This window comes from Rhinopithecus roxellana, chromosome 7, assembly GCF_007565055.1.
Source record: "Rhinopithecus roxellana isolate Shanxi Qingling chromosome 7, ASM756505v1, whole genome shotgun sequence".
Lineage (NCBI taxonomy): Eukaryota > Metazoa > Chordata > Mammalia > Primates > Cercopithecidae > Rhinopithecus > Rhinopithecus roxellana.
The window spans coordinates 53,632,797-53,656,935 of NC_044555.1; the positions used below are offsets into that span (position 1 = coordinate 53,632,797).

General features: G+C 39.7%; 1 protein-coding gene and 1 pseudogene across 1 annotated transcript in view; one reads left to right on the top strand and one right to left on the bottom strand.

The window, feature by feature from the left end:
• The window catches only part of TEX11 (testis expressed 11), a 323,051-nt gene that overhangs the window by 288,065 nt on the left and 10,847 nt on the right, over window positions 1-24,139 (bottom strand). The window contains exons 3-5 of the mRNA XM_030933980.1: window positions 15,834-15,913; window positions 6,605-6,685; window positions 6,391-6,510 (exon numbers count right to left, since the gene is read on the bottom strand). Coding sequence (XP_030789840.1) covers window positions 6,391-6,510; window positions 6,605-6,685; window positions 15,834-15,913 — 281 coding nt within the window. The remainder of the gene's footprint in view (window positions 1-6,390; window positions 6,511-6,604; window positions 6,686-15,833; window positions 15,914-24,139) is intronic.
• Window positions 12,179-12,744, top strand: LOC104656777 (annotated as a pseudogene).

The following is a 24,139-nucleotide window of genomic DNA, read 5'->3' on the forward strand; positions in this document are numbered from 1 at the left end:
TCGGTCTCAAAAAAAATCAAATCAAATCAAATCACATTTGTTAACACCACCACCAACTTCATCAGAAAAGACTAAGTATTTAGGCAGTGGCTCATGCCTGTAGTCCCAGCACTTTGGGAGGCCAAGGCAGGCAGATCACTTGAGGCCAGGAGTTCGAGACCAGCCTGGCCAACATGGGGAAACCCTCATCTCTACTAGAAATACCAAAAAAAAAAAAAAAAAAAAAAAAAAAAGAAGAAGAAGAAGAAGGAAGAAAGAAAAGAAAGAAATGTGATGCCCCAATTTTGGAGGTAAGGCCCAGTGGGAGGTGTTTAGGTCATGGAGTCAGATCTCTCATGAATGATTTGGCTCCCTCTCCACAGTAACAGTGAGTTCTTGCTCTAGTAGTTCCTCTAAGATGGCACTGTTTGAAAGAGTCTGGTATCACCCTCCCCTGTATCTCTTCTTCCCTCTCTTGTCATGTGACATGCCTGCTCCCCCTTAGACTTTTGGCATGACTGAAAGCTTACTGAGGTCCTTGGCCAGAAGCAGATGCTGACATATGCTTCTTGTACAGCGTGTAGAACCATGAGCAAGAATAAATCTCTTTTCTTTATAAATTACCCAGCCTCAGGTATGCCATTATAGCAATACGAAATGAACTAAGACACCTTACTACTGAAACTGCTTTCTATGGTCACTATCATCTTCCTAAACATCAGATTCAATGCCATTTATTCCAACCTCATTTTCTTTTATTTCTCTGACGCATTGGCCACTGTTGATCATCCTTTTCTCCAAGCTCTCTTCTCATGGATGACCCACACTGTTCTAGTCCTCTTTCATCTCTGGTATTCCTTCTTTTTTGTTTGCTCTGCTTTTTGAAATTTTAATGTAATTAAATTTGATATTTTAAAGACAGGGATTCACTCTACCACCCAGGCTGGAGTGCCATAGTGTGATCATGGCTCACTGCAGCCTCAACCTGTAATCCTCCTGTTTCAGCCTCCCATGAAGCTGAGACCACAGCCATGTGCCACCATGCCTGCCTAATTTTTTTTTTCTTTTCTCACAGAGACAGGGTCTAACTATGTTGCCCATGCTGGTCTTGAACTCCTGACCTCAAATGATCCTCCCACCTTGGCCTCCCAAAGTGCTGGGATTACAGGTGTGAGCCACCATGCCTAGCAGTGTTTGCTCTACTTTTGACCATACTCTCCCACCTCCTAACAACACGTAAATGTTTGTGGAATGAACAGGCTTTATTATCCTCCCTTTCCTGCCTCCAAAGATTCAATGGTTCAAGTCCTTCTCACTGAGCATAAATGATTGCTTCCTTTATATGTCTCCTATATCTGTCCCTTCTTTCTCATTCTCATTGGTACTACTATAGTCCAGGCTTTCACCAGTTCATGGTTACACTATGCCTTGATTCTGTTTACTTTTCAATCAAGTCTAAATATGATTACAGGTTACTCTTCACTAGGTGCCACCAAACCTCTTCCTAAACACTTTCAATTACCCCAGTACCTCTAGGAAAATACCAAAAGTATTTTTTCAAAGAGGTATATTTGGGCTTTCTCAACCTGGCCCTACTTACTTCTCCAGACTGAGCACTTATCGTGCCCTTGCAAAATACTTTCCTTCAGATAAACTGGTCACACTCTTCCTTAAACATGGCATGCACATTACTGCCTTATATGACTTTGCTCATGTGCAAACCTTTGCTCTGCTCTGCCTGGAATATTCTGTACCCTCTTCCCCACTTTCCTAAGTCTGTTTCTTCCTTCAAAGTTCAAATCATGCTCTAAATCCTGTGTGTCTTCCGCTACAACACAGTCCACAATAATCTCCCCACTTTTCTACACTCTTGTAGCACTTGCCTGTACCAGTGTTTTTCAATCTTTCACATTTTACATACTACTTGCCACTCTTTTGATAGGATGGAGGGGGGGAAAAGATCAGAAAGGAATAATAGGGGGAGAGCAGATTCATTTGTACCACACACATTTACATAATATCTATTACGTGCTATGTACTATGCTAGAAGCTGACAATGCAGATTAATTTTTTTTACATTACAAGTTTTTTAACTACTAGGAAAGATGGTGAACCAAAGTCCTTGATATAATAGAGAAAGCTGGCTTTTACTTGGCTTGTATCTCCAGGATAGCCTCCATCATAGTCTTTATAGGTAAGCTCATAGCCCCTTCCTCAGTGTGACCTTGTCAGCTTCTACAAATGGTCTCACTTTAAATAGGGGAGGGAGCAGAAGCAAAATATACGATCCTTGCATCTGCAGATGATGCACAATGCAGAAAGAGGCACTGCCAGTAACCAAGGGAAATGGGGAATTAGGAGAAACACCAAGATCTATAGTTATTTTTACAATTCCGAAAGATTACAGAAGGATAATCTGGCACATGCATACACAGAAAAGTATCCTTCACCTTGCAAGTGGATATAGGGATTGAGGAAAAATAAAATGTTAACAATTGTTAGGAAGGTGATGTGACCACTTTAGACAAAGTCTGTGTCCCACCTAACCTAAGTCATTCATTTGGCACTTAATATTTTCCTTTTTCCAGTTTTAGAACATGTACTCATGGCCTATCTCTCAAACTAGCTTATAATTTTCTTAAGGAAAATGACCATATATTATATCTCCACTCACACACAGCACTGAACACTGCATGTAGATCATTTATCTGTACAACTATTATAGTACCCAATTTTTTCTATCTTGTATATGCATCCTTTATCTCACCAACTAAACTATAATCCTTGAGGATAGGATATGCGATTGTTTGCATTACTCCACAAAACCTAGCATAGTAGTCTGTTCATAGAAGATATTCCTTGTCTATTGAATAATTTAATAAATAATAAAGCAATTATCTAACTGGTTAAATGGTAGGTGCCTAGAAAAAGATAAGGCCTCTCAGGAGCTTTATTAGGACAGAGAAAACTCATTATCAAACACTGCTATTAACCGCCATTTTAAAGATGTCTTCTCCCAAGCAAATATCAACAAAACTCATAAACTCTAATGGTGAGAGTGTCTTAGAAATGAAAAATGAACTTACAGCAAAAGGAATTAGCCTTCACTTCAACTTCTGAAGATGTCATCACTTATCAAAGTCAAGAATTATATGGTTCTCATTACTGATTATAACAACTAACACTTTTAACAGCTATATAAAGAAGATGCCATTTAGATATCAACATCCACCACACTGAAGAAATGCTACAAGACCTTCTGAAATCATAGGATCTTGGTGTTAAAAGGGACTTAAGGATCACAGTAGTCAAATTTCCTACCAAATGAAGGAATTCCTTCTGCAATGTATAATTATTAGGACACTAACATCTTTGCTTACAGTTTTCCAGTGAAAACAGACTTAGAATCTTGCAGGAAAGCTATTCCATTATACGATTACTATCACTGATAAAAGGCAACTTACATAAAGCCACAATCCATCTTCCTAGAATTTCTACCCATTGTTCTTCATTCTATCCTGTGGACTTTAATTCCTTTTTAATACAATAGTCCTTAAAATATTCAAAGAGAGCTATCATTCCTATACTGTCTTCTTTTTCTGAGACAAACATCACTATATTCTCCAAATATTTTTCATATGATATATTTTGTACACCAACCCAGTAATTTAAAAATATGATGCCTAGAAGTTATCACAATATTCAAAATGTGAATTAACTACCTATATGTGGACACTATGTATCTATTAACATAGCCTAGGGCCGTGCTAGCTTTTTTTGCAGCTATGTCACATCACTGATTTAAGTTTGAGCTTGTGGACAATTAAAACACATAGGTCTGGCCAGTCGCAGTGGCTCATGCCTGTAATTTCAGCACTTTGGGAGGGCAAGGTGGGAGGATCACTTGAGCCCAGGAGCTCAAGATAAGCCTAGACAACATAGTAAAACCCTACCTCTACCCCCAAAAATATATATTTTTTTAACTAGCCAGGCACAGTGGCATACCCCCATAGTCCTACCTACTTGGGAGGCTGAGGGAGGAGGATCCCCTGAGCCCAGGAGGTTGAGGCTGCAGTGAGCTATGATTGGGCCACATTACTCCAGCCTGGGCAACAGAGCAAGATCCTGTCTCTAAAAGAACAACAAAAATACCACACATAGGTCTGGCCAGGCATGGTGGCTCACACCTATAATCCTAGCACTTTGAGAGGCCAAGGTGAGAGGACTGCTTGAGGCCAGGAGTTTGATACCAGCCTAGGAAACAGCAAAACCTCGTCTCTACAAAAAAAAAAAAAAAAAAAAAAAAAAAAATGATAAAAATAAATAAATGAGAGAAAATTAAACAACCTAAATAAATGAAAAGACATCCCAGGTTCATGGACCAGAACACAATATTCTTAAGATAACAATATTCCCCAAATTGTTCTATAAATTCAATGCAATCCTGATCAAAATTCCAGCTGGCTTCTGTGCACAAATTGAAAAGCTGATCCTAACATTCATATGGAAATGTAAGGGACCCAGAAAAGTCCAAACAATCGTTAAAAAGAACAAAACTGGAGGACTTGCAATTCCCAATTTCAAAACTTACTACATAGCTACAGTAATCAAGACAAGTGTGATACCAGCATAAGGCTAGACATATAGATCAATGGAATAGAATCAAGAGTCCAGAAATAAACTCTTACACTTATGATACGTTGATTTTTGACAAAGGTGCTAAGGTCATTCAATATGGGGAAAGAATAGTCTTCTCAACAAATGGTACTGGGACAATTGAATAGCCACATGCAAAAGAATGAAGTTAGATCTCTACTTCACATTATACCTGAAAATTTACTTAAAACGGACCACAGATCTAAGTGTAAGTGCTAAAACTATAAAACTTTTAGATGGAGAGAAATTGGAGCCCTCAGATACTACTGGGGGAAGTGTAATAAAATAGTTCAGCCATTATGGAAAACATTCTGGCAGTTTCTCAAAAGGTTAAACACAGACTTAGAGTTACCATGCTACCCAACAATTCCACCCCTAGTTGTATACCAAAGAAAATTAAAAACATACATACACACACTGTAAATGAATGTTCACATTAGAATTATTCACAATAGACAAAAATTGGAAACAACTCAAATGTTCATCAATAGATGAATGGATAAACAAAACATGGCATATTCATACAGTGAAACATGCAACAACACTGATGAACCTTGAAAACAATTATGCTAAGTGACAGAAGCTAATCACAAAAGACCACTTATTGCATGATTATATTAACATGAAATGTCAAAAATAGGCATATCTATGGAGACAGAAAATAAATTCACGGTTGCTAGAGCTAGGGTCAGAAGCAATGAGGAATGACTGCTAATGCTGATGGGGATTTCTTTTTGGGGTGACAAACATGTTTTAAACTTAGCTTGTGGTGAACACTGCACAATTCTGTGAATATACTAAATTACTGAATTATACAGTGTAAATGGGTGAATTTTATGGTATATGAATTGTATCTCAATAAATATGTTAAAAAATAAAAAGGGGACTTTTCTGTTTTGTTGTTATTTTGTTTGTTTGTTTTTTGAGACAGAGTCTAGCTCTGTCAGGCTGGAGTGCAGTGGCACAGTCATAGCTCACTCATAGCTCACTTTAACCTCAGACTCCTGGGCTCAAGGGATCTTTCTGCCTCAGACTCCATAGTAGCCAGAACTACAGGTGCATACCACCAAGCCTGGCTAATTTTTTACTTTTATTTTTTGGTAGAGATGGGGGTCTTACTAGGCTGCCCAGGTTGGTCTCCAATTCCTGAGCTCAAGCAATCTTTCCACTTCAGGCTCCCAAAGTGCTGGGATTACAAGCCACCATGCCCAGCTGGGGATTTTTCATTTCCAGAATTGTGTAATAACAGAAAGCAAACTCATCATAGTTCAAATGCACACCTAAGTGTATGATGACAAAGAAATCCACAAGGTAAACAGAAGTAAAGTATAACTTTAAACAGTGTGTGATCACAGCAGACTTTTAGAAAGCATCAATAGACAACTCAGAACAACTGCAAATGAGAAGGCTCTTTTCAGGCAAATATTTTAGGCAGACTGTGAATGTAAGAGAGAGTCACAGAGACAGGTGTTTCAAGTAGGGACTGCTGCCATAAATAAATGACAGGTGTTACATGCAGGGGGTGAAAATGATGTTTAACTGTATATCAGTCTTCTCACCCTTAGCCACCCCATAGATTCCAATCAGCATTAGTAACATCACCTTCAGATATAACAGAGATAAAAAGGTCAAATTAATATCCTATAAAAGGCCAGTGACATCTGACTTTCTTCCAATAGGTTATATATCATCACTTTTACATTTACATATGGAAAAAATGCCCCACTGGAAGACCCTGGTGCCCATGATACCTACAGACTCTGCTTGGTAAGAAAGCACTCTGAAGTGGTCTCTCTCAACAGTAATCTTCTCCATGATCAAGTCAGCGTCAGGGGAGCTCCTTTGAATTAATTTGATGTATAATTGCTCCAGACTCTGAAAAATAAAACCACAGTACAATGTAACAATGAGAATAACCACAGATGTTACTACTAATAATTGCCTCAGCTAAAAATCAATGGTAACTTACGGCCACAGCAGCTTGAAAACATTCATCAGCGATTAGAAAATTTCCAACATCCAACCATTCTCTTCCTATTCTTGTATTCATCTAGAAGAGAGAAATTAGAAAATAATTTTTAAAAATTCATACCTCCACCAAATTGGTTGGGGAATACTGGAGAAAATACTGAATCCTCTGTCCATATTCAGTCATGTAACTCACAGAAAACAAAAAGCAACAGTTAGCATTTGTTAGAGTTCTGTGTTCTACTTTGAACTCCACAATTTAAGAGAAATGGGCCGGGCGCGGTGGCTCAAGCCTGTAATCCCAGCACTTTGGGAGGCCGAGGCGGGTGGATCACGAGGTCAGGAGATCGAGACCCTCCTGGCTAACACGGTGAAACCCCGTCTCTACTAAAAATACAAAAAAAAAATCTAGCCGGGCGCGGTGGCGGGCGCCTGTAGTCCCAGCTACTCGGGAGGCTGAGGCAGGAGAATGGCGTAAACCCAGGAGGCGGAGCTTGCAGTGAGCTGAGATCCGGCCACTGCACTCCAGCCTGGGCGACAGAGCGAGACTCCGTCTCAAAAAAAAAAAAAAAAAAAAGAGAAATGGTCATAAAGACAAAAATAATAGCAGAAATTAATAGACTTAAAAACACATCTTCTGAGGAAATATTAAAAGAAAACATTGAGGTAACTTAGGAAGAGAAAGTTTTGAAAAACTTAATGCTTCACATACTTGAAGAAAGGTATATGATAAGCATTAGACTACTGGAGTTCTAGTTTTTAATTCCATCTGCAATAAAATTTGGATTAATCCAACAAATGTTTATTAAGTACCTTTACATTCAGTCTCACTGAAGGAGCTCACAGTATTGTAACTGGTAGATATCCCAACATGCACAAAAATGCAAAATATGGAAACAGCCCTGGATGTGAACAGTAGGAACATCAGGCAGTAGGCCTCCCCAAGAAAGGATCTTCCTCCCTCCTTTCCAGAAAGGAACAGAGAGTACAATTACTTTGGCTGGACAGAAACAGTTCTAGGTGGCTGACAACACAGGTTAATGAAAAACATCCAGTCCTACCTCTTCATCAGTCACTGGATTCAGGTTATAGTACACAGTGTGATACCATATTCATAGAAGATCATCACAGAATTTCAAATCAAATATGAGCAAGAATTACCAAACAATTGAGGGAAACCAATGCCATGAAAGGACATCACACTCAACAACAGAATATCTGAGAAAATAGAACTGAGAGAGCTAGCAGATGGAAACATACAGAGGTATAAAATTATAATCCACAGAGTTAAATAATAGTCACAATCAATAACATGCCTTTTCAGTTTTCATTATTTGGGATCAACAAAGCTAAAAATGCAAATGTTAGAGGTGACAGAAGGTGGAAGGTTAAAGGGAAAGAGAGACAGAAAGAATGGAAATATCCTCACAAAGTAGCAAGTAAAGAGATAAACTCCAAATCTGATTTTTTTTAAAAAAAGAAAGAAAAGTTTAAATATACGACTTGGGCTGAGCATGGTGTGGCTCACGCCTGTAATCCTAGCCCTTTGTGAGGCTGAGGTGAAAGGATAACTTCAGGCCAGGAATTCGAGACCGGCCTGAGCAACATAACATAGCAAGACCCTGTCTCTGCAAAAAATTTAAAAATTAGTTGGGCATGGTGGTGCACACCTGTGGTCTCAGCAACTAGGGAGGCTGAGGCAGGAAGATCGCTTGAGCCTGGGAGGTGAAGGCTGCAGTGAGCCATGATCACGCCACTGCACTCCATCCTGGACAACAGGCAAGACTCTGTCTCCAAAAAAAAAAAAAAATATATATATATATATATATATATATATATATATATATATATATATATATATAATTTTAGGCCAGGCGCCGTGGCTCACGCCTGTAATCCCAGCACTTTGGGAGGCCGAGGTGGACGGATTTCTTAAGCTCAGGAGTTCGAGACCAGCCTGGGCAACACGGTGAGATCCCCCCATCTCTACTAAAAATACAAAAAAATTAGCTGGGCATAGTGGTGCGCACCTGTGGTCCCAGCTACTTGGGAGGCTGAGATGGGAAGATCGCTTGAGCACAGGGTGCCAAGGTTGCAGTGAGCCAAGATTGCGCCATTGAACTCTAGCCTGGGTGACAGAGCAAGATCCTATCTCAAAAAAAGTATACTTTTAAAATACATACATATATACAAAAAATTATATGCGTGTATATATAAAATATACACAATTTAAAGTTTTAAAAGACAGCCAACAGATAAATTTAAAATAGTATAATATAATTAACAAAAATTGAGAGAGGATGGGGGAGGTAACATGAGATAAATCCTCATCCATTATAATAGCAAATAAATAGATCATAAATAAAGCTGATAAATCAATAATTAGTTATTGGCCAGGCATAGTGGTTCACGCCTGTAACCCTAGCACTTTGGGAGGCCGAGGCGGGTGGATAGCCTGAGCTCAGTAATTTGAGACCAGCCTGGGCAACATGGCAAAACCCCATCTCTACTAAAAATACAAAAAATTAGCTGGGCGTGGTGGTGCATGCCTGTAGTCCCAGCTACTCAGGAGACTGAGGCACAAGAATTGCTTGAGCCCTGAAGGTGGAGGTTGCAGTGAGCTGAGATCATGCCACTGCACTCCAGCTTGGGCGACAGAGTGAGACCCTGTCTCAAAAAAAAAAAAAAAAAAAGAATTAGTTATTGTTACAAGCAGAATTATGTCCCTTCAAAATCCTACACTGTAGCCCTAACCTCCAACACCTCAGAATGTAACTGTATTTATAGATAGGGGCTTTAAGAAAGGATTGCATTAAAATGAGGCCATTAGGGCAGGCCCTAATTTCATCTAACTGATATCCTTATAACCAGAGGAAATTTGGACACACAAATGGACACAAAGAATGAGCACACACAGAGGAAAGGCCGTGTGAGAGGACACAGCAAAAAGGTGGACATCCACAAGCCAAGGAAAGAGTACTCAGAAGAAATCAAACCTGCTGATACCTTGATCTTGAACTTCTAGCCTTCAAAACTGTGAGAAAATAAATATCTGTTGTTTAAGCCAACCAACCTGTGATATTTTGTTATGGCAGCCCTCCCAAACCAATACAGTGATACAAGCATGTAACTAAGATACATAGAGGAAACCATGAGAGTGAAAACAGAAATGGTTATAGTAATAGCCTTAAAAGTGGCTAAGACATATGCACAAGGCAATTCATTGCAGCACCCAAATGTCCATCAAGGGAGGCTGGTTGAACGTAATAAGGTACATACAGCAACTGAAATACAGCTATTAAAAATAGGGAATATTTCTTTTCATTATTATTATTATACTTTAAGTTCTAGGGTACATGTGCATAACGTGCAGGTTTGTTACATATGTATACTTGTGCCATATTGGTGTGCTGCACCCATCAACTCGTCCTTTACATCAGGTATAACTCCCAATGCAATCCACCCCTCCCCCTTCCCCATAATAGGCACCAGTGTGTGATGCTCCCCTTCCTGAGTCCAAGTGTTCTCATTGTTCAGTTCCCACCTATGAGTGAGAACATGCGGTGTTTGGTTTTCTGTTCTTGTGATAGTTTGCTGAGAATGATGGTTTCCAGCTCCATCCATGTCCCTACAAAGGACACAAACTCATCCTTTTTTATGGCTGCATAGTATTCCATGGTGTATATGTGCCACATTTTCTTAATCTAGTCTGTCACAGATGGACATTTGGGTTGATTCCAAGTCTTTGCTATTGTGAATAGTGCCGCAATGAACATACGTGTGCATGTGTCTTTATAGCAGCATGATTTATAATCCTTTGGGTATATACCCAGTAATGGGATGGCTGGGTCATATGGTACTTCTAGTTCTAGATCTTTGAGGAATCGCCATACTGTTTTCCACAATGGTTGAACTAGTTTACAATCCCACCAACAGTGTAAAAGTGTTCCTATTTCTCCACATCCTCTCCAGCACCTGTTCTTTCCTGACTTTTTAATGATTGCCATTCTAACTGGTGTGAGATGGTATTTCATTGTGGTTTTGATTTGCATTTCTCTGATGGCCAGTGATGACGACCATTCTTTTATGTGTCTGTTGGCTGTATGAATGTCTTCTTTTGAGAAATGTCTGTTCATATCCCTTGCCCACTTTTTGATGGGGTTGTTTGTTTTTTTCTTGTAAATTTGTTTGAGTTCTTTGTAGGTTCTGGATATTAGCCCTTTGTCAGATGAGAAAAATAAGGAATATTTCTATATATTTCTGTGGAGTAATCCCTAGGATATAATGTTAAATGAGGGGGAAAAAATCAGGTGAAGAGGCCGGGCGCGGTGGCTCATACCTGTAATCCCAGCACTTTGGGAGGCCGAGGTGGGTGGATCACAAGGTCAGGAGTTCGAGACCAGCCTGGCCAATATGGTGAAACCCCATCTCTACTAAAAATACAAAAGAATTAGCCGGGCGTGGTGGCAGGTGCCTGTAATCCCAGCTACTCGGGAGGCTGAGGCAGGAGAATCACTTGAACCCGGGAGGCGGAGGTTGCAGTGAGCCGAGATCATGCCACTGCACTCCAGCCTGGGCAACTGAGCGAGACTCCATCTAAAACAAAACAAAACAAAACAAAAACAACAACAACAACAATAAAAAATCAGGTGAAGAAGAGTATATATGGAATGTTACCATTTATCTAAGAAAATGGGGGAATGAGGGGAGATATGAGTATATACTTGCCTGCTTATATTTGAACACATATTTTATATAAATTTTTGTACATGTTTTAAAATATTTTATATTTTAATATAATATATATTTATATATAATATAAAAATACATTATATAATCCCTTACACGAAATGCTGTAATATTTGCATATAACATATACACATCCTCCAATGTACTATAAATCATCTCTAGATGATTTAATATAATATAAATGCTATGTGAATAGTTGTTATACTGTATTTTTATTTGTATTATTTTTTACTGTATTGTTATCTTTATAAGACTTTTTGGTATATTTTCAATACATGATTGGTTGAATCCAAGGATTCAGAAACATACTGCCTATAAATTATTCTGACAAATATCAAACCTGAATCAGAACAAGCTTGTAGATCTAATTATCAGTTTATAGAAAACAAGTGTTAGAGGAAACAATGGACTATTAAGTGACACCATGAGGATGCACCAGAACCCAAAATTTAGAAAACTCTATAGGACAACTTCGTTTCTTCAACAAATAAATCTGTTCAACAGATTAAAAAAAAAAAGAGAGAGAGAGAGAAGAAAACATGTAGTTTCATTAAAACAGACATATTAACAAAATACAAAGTATGGATTATCTTTGGTCCTGATTTTAAGAAACCAATTGGAGAGGGGGTGGGAGGACTAGATATTTGATTTGGGGAAATCTTTGTTAGGTTTTATCAAGGGTGATAAAGTGAACTGGGTTTGTTGAATATAAAAATACATTGTCTTGGGGGACATGGGGAAGCACTGGGATACAATTACAGGGTTGGGCAGGCCCCATCTGGGAGGAGTTCATGAGTGAGTCCTGGGTCCCCTGCCTGCTGAGGAGATGGATAAAGATGGGTTTCCTCTCGTGGGAGTCAGGCAGACTTGATCAAGGTGCCAGCTATTCAACAGAAAAGAATGGTGACTTTTCTAAACCAAATTGTGGTGCACACTGTATAGTTCCTCAACTGCTCTTCTACATTTAGTGAGGAAAAACTGGCAAACGTTTATCTTTTTATCCAGAAAATTATATTGTAGATGCAAAGTTGTCATCTATACCAGGCCTAGATGATGGCACATTTGAAGTATCTCCTTAAAGTGCCACTAGTGTCACAAATGGATCACATTCTGAAGTCACCTCAGAGTAATAACAGCGGGACAGTACATAAGACTCTGGACCACAGGAAAGTCAAGTATTAGCAGGAAATAACTGTAGCTAAAGATTCAAGATATGTCATATATCTCAAAATGGTTCAAGTGAGTGTACCAGTGATGGCAATAAGAAACAAAATGATATCAGAAGGACTAGACCCAGATCTTCTTGAGACGTCAGATGCTCCAGTTCCTGATGGCAAAAGTGAAAAAACTGCAGGACAAAGTTCAGATAGCAAATCTTCTTTTAGTGACTAAGCTTAATTTTGATAAGAATTACATGTGCATGTGTACTGCAAAATCATGGAACCAACCCAAATGCCCATCAATCAACAAGTGGATAAAAAAACTGTGGTATATATATACAACTGAATACGATGCAGCCATAAAAAGGAATGAATTAACAGCATTTACCGTGACCTGGATGAGACTGGAGACTATTATTCTAAGTGAAGTAACTCAGGAATGGAAAACCAAACATTTTATGTTCTCACTGACATGTGGGAGCTAAGCTACGAGGATGCAAAGACGTAACAATGATACAATGGACTTTGGGGATTTGGAGGGAAGAGTGGGAGTGGGGCAAGGGATAAAAGACTATAAATATGATGTCTTGTATACTGCTCGGGTGATGGGTGCACCAAAATCTCACAAATCACCACTAAAGAACTTACTCATGGATGGATGCAGTGGCTCATGCCTGTAATCCCAGCACTTTGGGAGGCCAAGGTAGGTGGATCACGAGGTCAGGAGTTCAAGACCAGCCTGGCCAAGATGGTGAAACTCCATCTCTACTAAAAATACAAAAATAGGGGCCTGTAATCCCAGCTTCTCAGGAGGCTGAGGCAGGAGAATTGCTTGAACCTGGGTGGCAGAGGTTGCAGTGAGCCAAGATCATGCCACTGCACTCCAGCCTGGGCGACAGAGTGAGACTCCATCTCAAGAAAAAAAAAAAAGAACTTACATAACCAAATACCACCTGTACCCCAATAATTTGTGGAAAAATAGAAAATAAATAAATAAATGTGTTGGGGTACATTTACATTCTATAAGAGACTGAACTCTCCTAGTCCTAAAAACATCAAATGGCCACGTATACACCACCAAGCTTCCGCTATGTTTTAAAAAATTAAGCATTACAAGCTGAAAAAAAAAAATACATTGTTTTTTAGAAGCACATACTGAAATATTTATGGGCAAAATTATACATTTTGAATTTGCTTAAAAATAATCCAGTGGGTTGGTCAGGGGCAGTGGTGGCTCACGCCTGTAATCCCAAAACTTTGAGAGGCAGAGATGGGCGGATCACCTGAGATCAGGAGTTTGTGACCAGCCTGGCCAACATAGTGTAACCCCGTCTCTACTAAAAATACAAAAAGCAGCCGGGTGTGGTGGTGGGTGCCCGTAATTCCAGCTACTCAGGAGGCTGACGCAGGAGAATCACCTGAACCCAGGAGGCATGGGTTACAGTGAGCTGAGATCATGCCACTGCACTCCAGCCTGGGTGACACAGCAAGACTCTATCTCAAAAAAAATAAAAAATAATAAAAATAATCCAGTAGGGCCAGGAGTTTGCTATTCGAGGAGATATAGAAGAAACAAGAGTGGCCATGAGTTGATGATTACTCTAGCTGAGTGATGGGTAAATGGGGGGAATCACTGTACTATCTTACCTGTTTTATATATGTCTGAGCTTTTACAAAATAAAATATTTTAAAACACTGGGAAAAATATTTTTCCACTAAAAAAATGTATTTGCCCTAAGGAGCAAGAAAACAGATAAGGCTGGGTGCAGTGTCTCACTCTTGTAATCCCAGCACTTTGGGAGGCCGAGGCAGGTGGATCACTTGAGGTCAGGAGTTCGAGACCAGCCTGGCCAACATGGTGAAACCCTGTCTCTACTTCAAAAAAAAAAATTAGCCTGACATGGTGGCACACACTTGTAATCCCAGTTACTCTGGAAGCTGAGGCAGGAAAACCACTTGAACCCGAGAGGTGGAGGCTGCAGTGAGCTGAGATCATGCCATTGCACTCCAGTCTGGGCTACAGAGTGAGACCCTGTCAAAAAAAAAAAAAAAAAGAGAGAGAGAGAGAACAGATAGAGAGGGATGGAGCAGAAAATCACTTTTTATTACTTTAATTACTTTTCTGAACAACTTAATTTTACATAAACATACATTTGTATTTTGGGGGGTGGAAATAAATGTTTACAAAATTAATCTTTTAGGCTGGGCACAGTGGCTCACACCTGCAATCCCAGCACTTTGGGAGGCCGAGGTGGGCAGATCACTTGAGGTCAGGAGTTCAAGACCAGCCTGGCCAACATGGTGAAACCCTGTCTCTACCAAAAATACAAAAATTAGCCGGGCGTGGTGGCGCATGCCTGTAATCCCAGCTACTCGGGAGGCTGAGGCAGGAGACTTGCTTGAACCTAGGAGATGGAGGTTGCAGTGAGCCCAGATCACACCACTGCACTCCAGCCAGGTGACTCCTTCTCTAAATAAAAATTTTTAAAAAATCTTTTAAATAACAGAAATGTAAGAGGAAGACTTCCACTTTCAGCCATGATGGAATAGCTCAATTCAAACTGACTGTCCCACTCTAAACAACGCTAAAAGCTGGAGAAACTATAACTGTGTGAAGGCACTGGAGTGGCTACAATATTTGAAATAAGGAAAACACGCAAGGTGAACCCTGAGTTCCACTCAATTTTATCATATTATATATGATACAGGAGTTATCAGGCTGTTGTCATAGCATTTTACATGGACAAATTCTACCACTATGTACTTAACGCATACACTTTATAGTTTACAAAGCATTTTTCACAAAAACTCTAATTTTAACTCTATAACACTCTAAGGTAGATATTACCATTTTCATTTTACAAATGAGAAAACTAAGTAATCTTCCAATGTCACATAGCTAGTCAGTGCAGACCTAACCTAGGTCTTCAGACTTCAAATCCTGTACTCTTTTCCTTATTTACTTAGTGCTTCAAATTTTTCATTTGAAAAACTCATTTAGAACTAAGTATTACCATTCCCTTAGATGAAGAAACAGTTACTCTATCAAGTTAGAGGTGAGAAAAGTAAAAAATAAATCATCAACCCAGAATTATAAGTTCAGTATTTGGTTCATTGAACCACTGTAATAACTACAGTATTCTGAGAACTTTAACTGTAGTAAATATATCATTATAAAAGGAACACTGAAAAGAAACACCACCAAAAAAGGATAGCACTAAAAGATTCAACCCCCTTCCAGTTTCACACTAACTTTAACCATTTTCATAGAAGTAACAACCATCTCATTTCATCTCCACTTTCTCCTAAATTAAGACTTACCATAATCAGTCGTTGAATACCTTGTTCTGAGGCAAATGAGGCTTCACACATACTCAGCAACTTGCAAGCAACATAATGTACTGCAAAACAGTAATTAGACAATGATAAACACAAAACATTCATTCTCCTTTTATATACACCAACAAAGAAAAAGATGATTGAAAGGAAGCCGGTTTTGTTGTTATTAAAAATAAAAATTGTAAAAGCCTTTTTAAAAACTCAGTTTTCAAAAGTAAATGACCTGAAACTTATTAAATGAATCATTTACTGAATGTTTCAGTAAGAGATTGATTGATTGATTGATTGATTGATTGATTGATTTTTGCCCAGGCTGAAGTGCAGTGACATGTGATCTTGGCTCACTACAGCCTCCGTCTCCCGGGTTCCAGTGATTCCCCTGCCTCAGCCTCCCGCATAGCTGGGATTACAGGCGTGCGCCACCACGCCCAGCTAATTTTTGTACTTTTAGTAGAGACGGGGTCTCAGGTCTTGAACTCCTGACCTCTGGTGATCCACCCGCCTTGGCCTCCCAAAGTGCTGGCATTACAGGTGTGAGCCACTGTGCCCAGCCCAGAGAGATATTTAATACATAAATTTTAATTTCTTAAAGTCTTAAGTCCCAAAGACTCACTAAAAATACCTGATTCCACATGATGCTCTTGTGTATACCATGTTAACAGAAAAATAATTCTAAATTCAATTGACCTAAAGCTATTCGATATCTGACAAAATCTCTGGACATCAGAATAGTTTTCGATTTTTCTCCTAAAATGTGAAACTTTCTAAATATATATATATAATTTTTTCTGTAGAGAGGGGGTCTCGCTCTGTCACTTGCCCAAGTTAGAATACAGTGGCATGATCATAGCTCGCTGTAGCCTCAAATTCCTGGGCCCAAGAAATCCTCCCACCTCAGCCTCCCAAAGTGCTGGGATTACAGGTGTGAGCCACCACAACTGGCCTAAACATACTCTTTTCTGTAGATGTCATAACAGTTCTTAAAGTAAATTTAGAAAATACAGACAACTTCATTATATAGCTCATTTTCCTTGAAAATAGGGAAGTTTGAATAATTATAACCTCTTTATTTCTCTAGTTTATTTCAGCATAAAATATATTCAAGTTTTAAAAAACAGCTTCACATATAAATGAACTAGTTACCTTTATGTTAGATGTCAGCAGCCATTCTACCTATGCTAACACCACTTCTAATTAATAGTCCTTTGAAAAAGAGATTTGCCTAGCAGAAATTACAGGGTAATTGAAATGGTCAGATTTCTATTGCCCATCATAAAGTGTAAAATCTATTCATCACTTAACAAAATTAATTTGTTCTAAAAAACACTTTTGGCAAAATAATTACTAATCATATATTTATACTGACTTGAATTTCCAGTTTTGAAAATTTTTGAAAGTGTTTCTTTTTGGCTGGACACAGTGGCTCACACCTATAATCCCAACACTTTAAGAGGCTGATGTGGGTAAATCACCTGAGCTCAGGAGTTCAAGACCAGCCTGACCAACAAGGTGTAACCACGTCTCTAGTAAAAATACAAAAAAAAAAAAAAAAAAAAAAAACTAGCCGGGAGTGGTGGTGCATGCCTGCAATCCCAGCTACTAGAGAGACTGAGGCAGGAGAATCTCTTCAGCCTGGGAGGCAGAAGTTGCAGTGAGCTGAGCTCATGCCATTGCACTCCAGCCTGGGCAATAAGAACACAACTCCAACTCCAACTCAAAAAAAAAAAAAAAAGAAGAAGAAGAAAAGGTGAAGTTTGGCCTGGGCGGAACTCAACACAGTGCGACAAAGCAGCTGTGGCCAGACTGCCTCTCTAGATTCCTCTTCACTGGGCAGGGCATCTCTGAAAGAAAGGCAGCAGCCCCAGTCAGGGTCTTATAGATAAAACTCCCATCACCCTGGGACAGAGCATCTGGAGGAAGGGGCATCAGTGGGCACAGCTTCAGTGAACTTAAAATTTCCTGCCTGCCAGCTCTGAAGAGAGCAGCTGATCCTGACAAGGAGGATTCTCCCAGCACAGCACTCAAGCTCTGCCAAGGGACAGACTGCCTCCTCAAGTGGGTCCCTGACCCCTGTGCCTCCTGACTGGGAGAGACCTCCCAACAGGGGTCTAGAAAAACCTCATACAGAAGAGCTCCAGCTGGCATCAGGCTGGTGCCCCTCTGGGACAAAGCTTCCAGAGGAAGGAGCAGGCAGCAATCTTTGCTGTTCTGTAGCCTCCACTGGTGATAATCAGGCGAACAGGGTCTGGAGTGGACCTCCAGCAAACTGCAGCAGACCTGCAGAAGAGGGGCCTGACTCTTAGAAGAAAAACTAACAAACAGAAAGCAACAACATCAACATCAATAAAAAGGACCTCTACACAAAAACCCCATCCAAAGGTCACCAGCCTCAAAGATCAAAAAGGTAGATAAATCCACAAAGATGAGGAAAAACCAGTGCAAAAATGTTGAAAATTCTGAAAACCAGAATGCCTCTTCCCCTCAAAATGATCGCAACTCCTCTCCAGCAAGGGCACAAAACTGGACAGAGAATGAGTTTGACAAATTGACAGAAGTAGGCTTCAGAAGGTGGGTATAACAAATTCCTCTGAGCTAAAGGAGCATGTTCTACCCAATGCAAGGAAGCTAAGAACCTTGATAAAAGGTTACAGGAACTGCTAACTAGAATAACCAGTTTAGAGGGGAACATAAATGAACTGATGAGCTGAAAAACAGCAGGAGAACTTCGTGAAGCATACACAAGTATCAACAGCCAAATCAATCAAGCAGAAGAAAGGATGTCAGAGACTGAAGATCAACTTACTGAAATAAGGCATGAAGACAAGATTAGAGAAAAAAGAGTGAAAAGGAACAAACGAAGCCTCCAAGAAATATGGGACTATGTGAAAAGACCAAACGTATGATTGATTGGTGTACCTGAAAGTGACGGGGAGAATGGAACCAAGTTGAAAAACACAATTCAGGATATTATCCAGGAGAACTTCCCCAACCTGGCAAGACAGGCTAACATTCAAATTCAGGAAATATGGAGAACAACACTAAGATACTCCTCAAGAAGAGCAACCCCAAGACACATAATCATCAGATTCTCCAAGGTTGAAACGAAGGAAAACACATTAAGGGCAGCCAGAGAGAAAGGTCAGGTTACCCACAAAGGGAAACCTATCAGAATAACAGTGGATCTCTCTGCAGAAATCCTACAAACCAGAAGAGAGTGGGGGCCAATATTCAACATTCTTAAAGAAAAGAATTTTCAGCCGGGTGCAGTGGCTCACACCTGTAATCCCAACACTTTGGGAGGATCACAAGGTCAGGAGTTCAAGACCAGCCTGGCCAATATGGTGAAACCCTGTCTATACTAAAAATACCAAAAAAAATTAGCTGGGCATGGTGGCACATGCCTGTAGTCTCAGCTGCTCGGGAGGCTAATGCAGAAGAATCACTTGAACCCGGGAGGTGGAAGTTGAAGTGAGCCGAGATCACGCCACTGCACTCCAGCCTGGGCGACAGAGTGAGATGCCATCTCAAAAAAAAGAAAAAAAGAAAAGAAAAAAAAGAAAGAAAGAAAAGAAAAGAATTTTCAACCGAGAATTTCATATCCAGCCAAAATAAGTTTCATAAGCAAAAGAAATTTCCAAACAAGCAAATGCTGTTGGATTTTGTGACCACCAGACCTGCCTTACAAGAGCTCCTGAAGGAAGCACTAAATATGGAAAGGAAAAATCAGTACCAGCCACTGTAAAAACACACCAAAATATAAAGACCAAGGACACTATGAAGAAACTGCATTAACTAATGAGCAAAATAACCAGCTAGCATCATGATGACAGGATCAAATTCACACATAACAATATTAACCTTAAATGTAAATGGGCTAAATGCCCCAATTAAAAGACACAGACTGGCAAATTGGATAGAGTCAAGACCCATCAGTGTGCTGTATTCAGGAGACCCATCTCACGTGCAAAGACACACATAGGCTCAAAATAAAGGGATGGAGGAATATTTACCAAACAAATGGAAAGCAAAAAAAAAAAAGGAGGGGTTGCAATCCTAGTCTGATAAAACACACTTTAAACCAACAAAGATTAAAAAAGACAAAGAAGGGCATTACATAATGGTAAAGGGATCAATTCAACAAGAAGAGCTAACTATCCTAAATATATATGCACCCAATACAGGAACACCCAGATTCATAAAGCAAGTCCTTAGAGACTTACAAAGAGACTTAGACTCCCACACAATAACAGTGGGAGACTTTAACACCCCATTGTCAATATTAGATAGATCGAGATAGAAAATTAACCAGGATATTCAGGACTTGAACTCAGCTCTGGACCAAGCAGACCTAATAGACGTCTACAGAACTCTCCACCCCAAATCAACAGAATATACACTCTTCTCAGCACCATATAGCACTTATTCTAAAATCGACCACATAGTTGGAAGTAAAACACTCCTCAGCAAATGCAAAAGAACAGAAATAAAAACAGTCTCCCAGAACACAGTGCAACCAAATTAGAACTCAGAATGAAGAAACTCGCTCAAAACTGCACAACTACAAGGAAATTGAACGACCTGCTCCTGAATGACTACTGGGTAAATAACGAAATTAAGGCAGAAATAATGAAGCTATTTGAAACCAATGAGAACAAAGAGACAACATATCAGAATCTCTGGGACACAGCTAAAGCAGTGTTAAAAGGGAAATTTATAGCACTAAATGCCCACATCAGAAAGCTGGAAAGTTCTGAAATCGACACCCAAACATCACAATTAAAAGAACTAGAGAAGCAAGAGCAAACAAATTCAAAAGTCACCAGAAGACAAGAAATAACTAAGATCAGAGCAGAACACAATGAGACAGAGACATGAAAAACCCTTCAAAAAAACCAATGAGTCCAGGAGCTGATTTTCTGAAAAGATTAACTAAATATCATAGATAGACTGCTAGCCAGATTAATAAAGAAGAAAAGAGAAAAGAATCAAATAGGCAATAAAAAATGATAAAGGGGCTATCACCACTGATCCCACAGAAATACAGACTACCATCAGAGAATACTATAAACACCTCTATGCAAATAAACTAGAAAATCTAGAAGAAATGAATAAATTCCTGCACACATACACTCTCCCAAGACAAAACCAGAAGAAGTCGCATCCCTGAATAGACCAATAACAAGTTCTGAAATTGAGGCAGTAATTAATAGCCTACCAACCAAAAAAAAAAAAAACAAAAACAAAAACAAACAAACAAAAAAAAACTCCCAGGACCAGACAGATTCACAGCTGAATTCTACCAGAGGTACAAAGAGAAGCTGGTACCATTCCTTATGAAACTATTCCAATCAATAGAAAAAAAGGGATTCCTCCCTAACTCATTTTATGAGGCCAGCATCATCCTGATACCAAAACCTGGCAGAGACACAACAAAAAAGAAAATTTCAGGCCAATATCCCTGATGAACATCAGTGCAAAAATCCTCAATAAAACACTGGCAAACCGAATCCAGCAACACATCAAAAAGCTTATCCACCACGATCAAGTCAGCTTCCCTGGGATGCAAGGCTGGTTCAACATAGGCAAATCAATAAACGTAATCCATCACATAAATAGAACCAATGACAAAAAGCACATGATTATCTCAATAGATGCAGAAAAGGCCTTCAATAAAATTCAACACCCCTTCATGCTAAAAGCTCTCGTATCTCAGGTCAGGAGATCGAGACCATCCTGGCTAACACGGTGAAACCCCGTCTCTACTAAAAATACAAAAAATTAGCCGGGCGAGGTGGCAGGCGCCTGTAGTCCCAGCTACTCGGGAGGCTGAGGCAGGAGAATGGCGTAAACCCGGGAGGCGGAGCTTGCAGTGAGCCGAGATCCGGCCACTGCACTCCAGCCTGGGCGACAGAGCGAGACTCCATCTCAAAAAAAAAAAAAAAAAAAACTCTCGTATCTCAAAATAATAAGAGCTATTTATCACAAACCCATAGCTAATATCATACTGAATGGGCAAAAGCTGGAAGTTTTCCTGTGGAAAACTGGCACAAGACAAGGATGCCCTCTCTCACTACTCTCATTCAACACAGTATTGGAAGTTCTGGCCAGGGCAATGAGGCAAGAGAAATAAATAAAGTGTATTAAATTAGGAAGAGAGAAAGCCAAATTGTCTGTGTTTGCAGATGACATGATTGCATATTTAGATAATCCCATCGTCTTAGCCCAAAAACTTCTTAAGCTGATAAGCAACTTCAGCAAACTCTCAGGATACAAAATCAATGTGTAAAAATCACAAGCATTCCCATATACCAATAATAGACAAGTAGAGAGCCAAATCATGAGTGAAATCCCATTCACAACTGCTACACAGAGAATAAAATACCTAGGAATACAACTTACAAGGAATGTGAAGGATCTCTTCAAGGAGAACTACAAACGACTGCTCAAAGAAATAAGCAAGGACACAAACAAATGGAAAAAAATTCCATGCTCATGGATAGCAAAGATCAGTATCATGAAAATGGCCATACTGCCCAAAGTAATTTATAGATTGAATGCTATTCCCATCAAGCTACCATTGACTTTCTTCACAGAACTAGAAAAAACTACTTTAAATTTCATGTGGCACCAAAGAAGAGCCCACGTAGCCAAGACAATCTTAAGCAAAAAGAATAAAGCTAGAGGCATCACACTACCTGACTTCAAACTATACTACAAGATTACAGTAACCAAAACAGCATGGTACTAGTACCAAAACAGACATATATATACCAATGGAACAGAACAGAGGCTTCAGAAATAACACTACACATCTACAACCATATGATCTTCAACAAACTTGACAAAAAAAGGCAATCGGGGAAGGATTCCCTATTTAATAAATGGTGCTGGGAAAACTGGCTAGCTATATGCAGAAAACAGAAACTGGATCCCTTCCTTACACCTTATACAAAAATTAACTCAACATGGATTAAAGACTTAAACATAAGACCTAAAACCATAAAAACCCTAGAAGAAAATGTAGGCAATACCATTCAGGACATGGGCATGGGCAAAGACTTCATGACTAAAACACCAAAAGCAATTGCAGCAAAAGCCAAAATTGAAAAATGGGATCTAATTAAACTAAAGAGCTTCTGCACAGGAAAAGAAACTATCAACAGGGTGAACAGGCAACCTACAGAATGGGAGAAAATTTGTGCTATCTATCCATCTGACAAAGGTCTAATATCCAGAATCTACAAGGAACTTAAACAAACTTACAAGAAAAAAACAGACAACCCCATCAAAAAGTAGGCAAAGGATATGAACAGCCACTTCTCAAAAGAAGACATTTATGCGGTCAAAAAAACATATGAAAAAAAGCTCATCATCACTGGTCATTAGAGAAACGCAAATGAAAACCACAATGATGTACCATCTCACTCCAGTTAGAACGGCAATCATTAAAAAAGTCAGAAACATGCCGGGCGCGGTGGCTCAAGCCTGTAATCCCAGCACTTTGGGAGGCCGAGAAGGGCAGATCACGAGGTCAGGAGATCGAGACCATCCTGGCTAACACGGTGAAACCCCATCTCTACTAAAAAATACAAAAAACTAGCCGGGCGACGTGGCGGGCACCTGTAGTCCCAGCTACTTGGGAGGCTGAGGCAGGAGAAAGGCGTAAACCCAGGAGGCGGGGCTTGCAGTGAGCTGAGATCCGGCCATTGCACTCCAGCCTGGGCAGCAGAGCGAGACTCCGTCTCAAAAAAAAAAAAAAAAAAGTCAGAAACAACAGATGCTGGCGAGGATGCGGAGAAATGGGAACGCTTTTACACTGTTGGTGGGAGTGTAAATTAGTTCAACCATTGTGGGAGACAATATGGCAATTCCTCAAGGATCTAGAACCAGAAATACCATTTTGACCCAGCAATTCCATTACTGAGTATACACCCAAAGGATTATAAATCATTCTACTATGAAGACACAGGCACACGCATGTTTATTGCAGCACTATTCACAATAGCAAAGACTTGGAACCAACCCAAATGCTCATCAATGATAGACTGGATAAAGAAAATGTGACATATATACACCATGGAATACTATGCAGCCATAAAAAATGAGTGCATGTCCTTTGCAGGGACATGGATGAAACTGGAAACCATCATTGTCAGCAAACTCTAACACAGGAACAGAAAACCAAACACCGCATGTTCTCACTCATAAGTGGGAGTTGAACAATGAGAACATATGGACAAGGGAGGGGAACATCACACACCGGGGCCTGTCAGGGAGTGGGGGCAAGG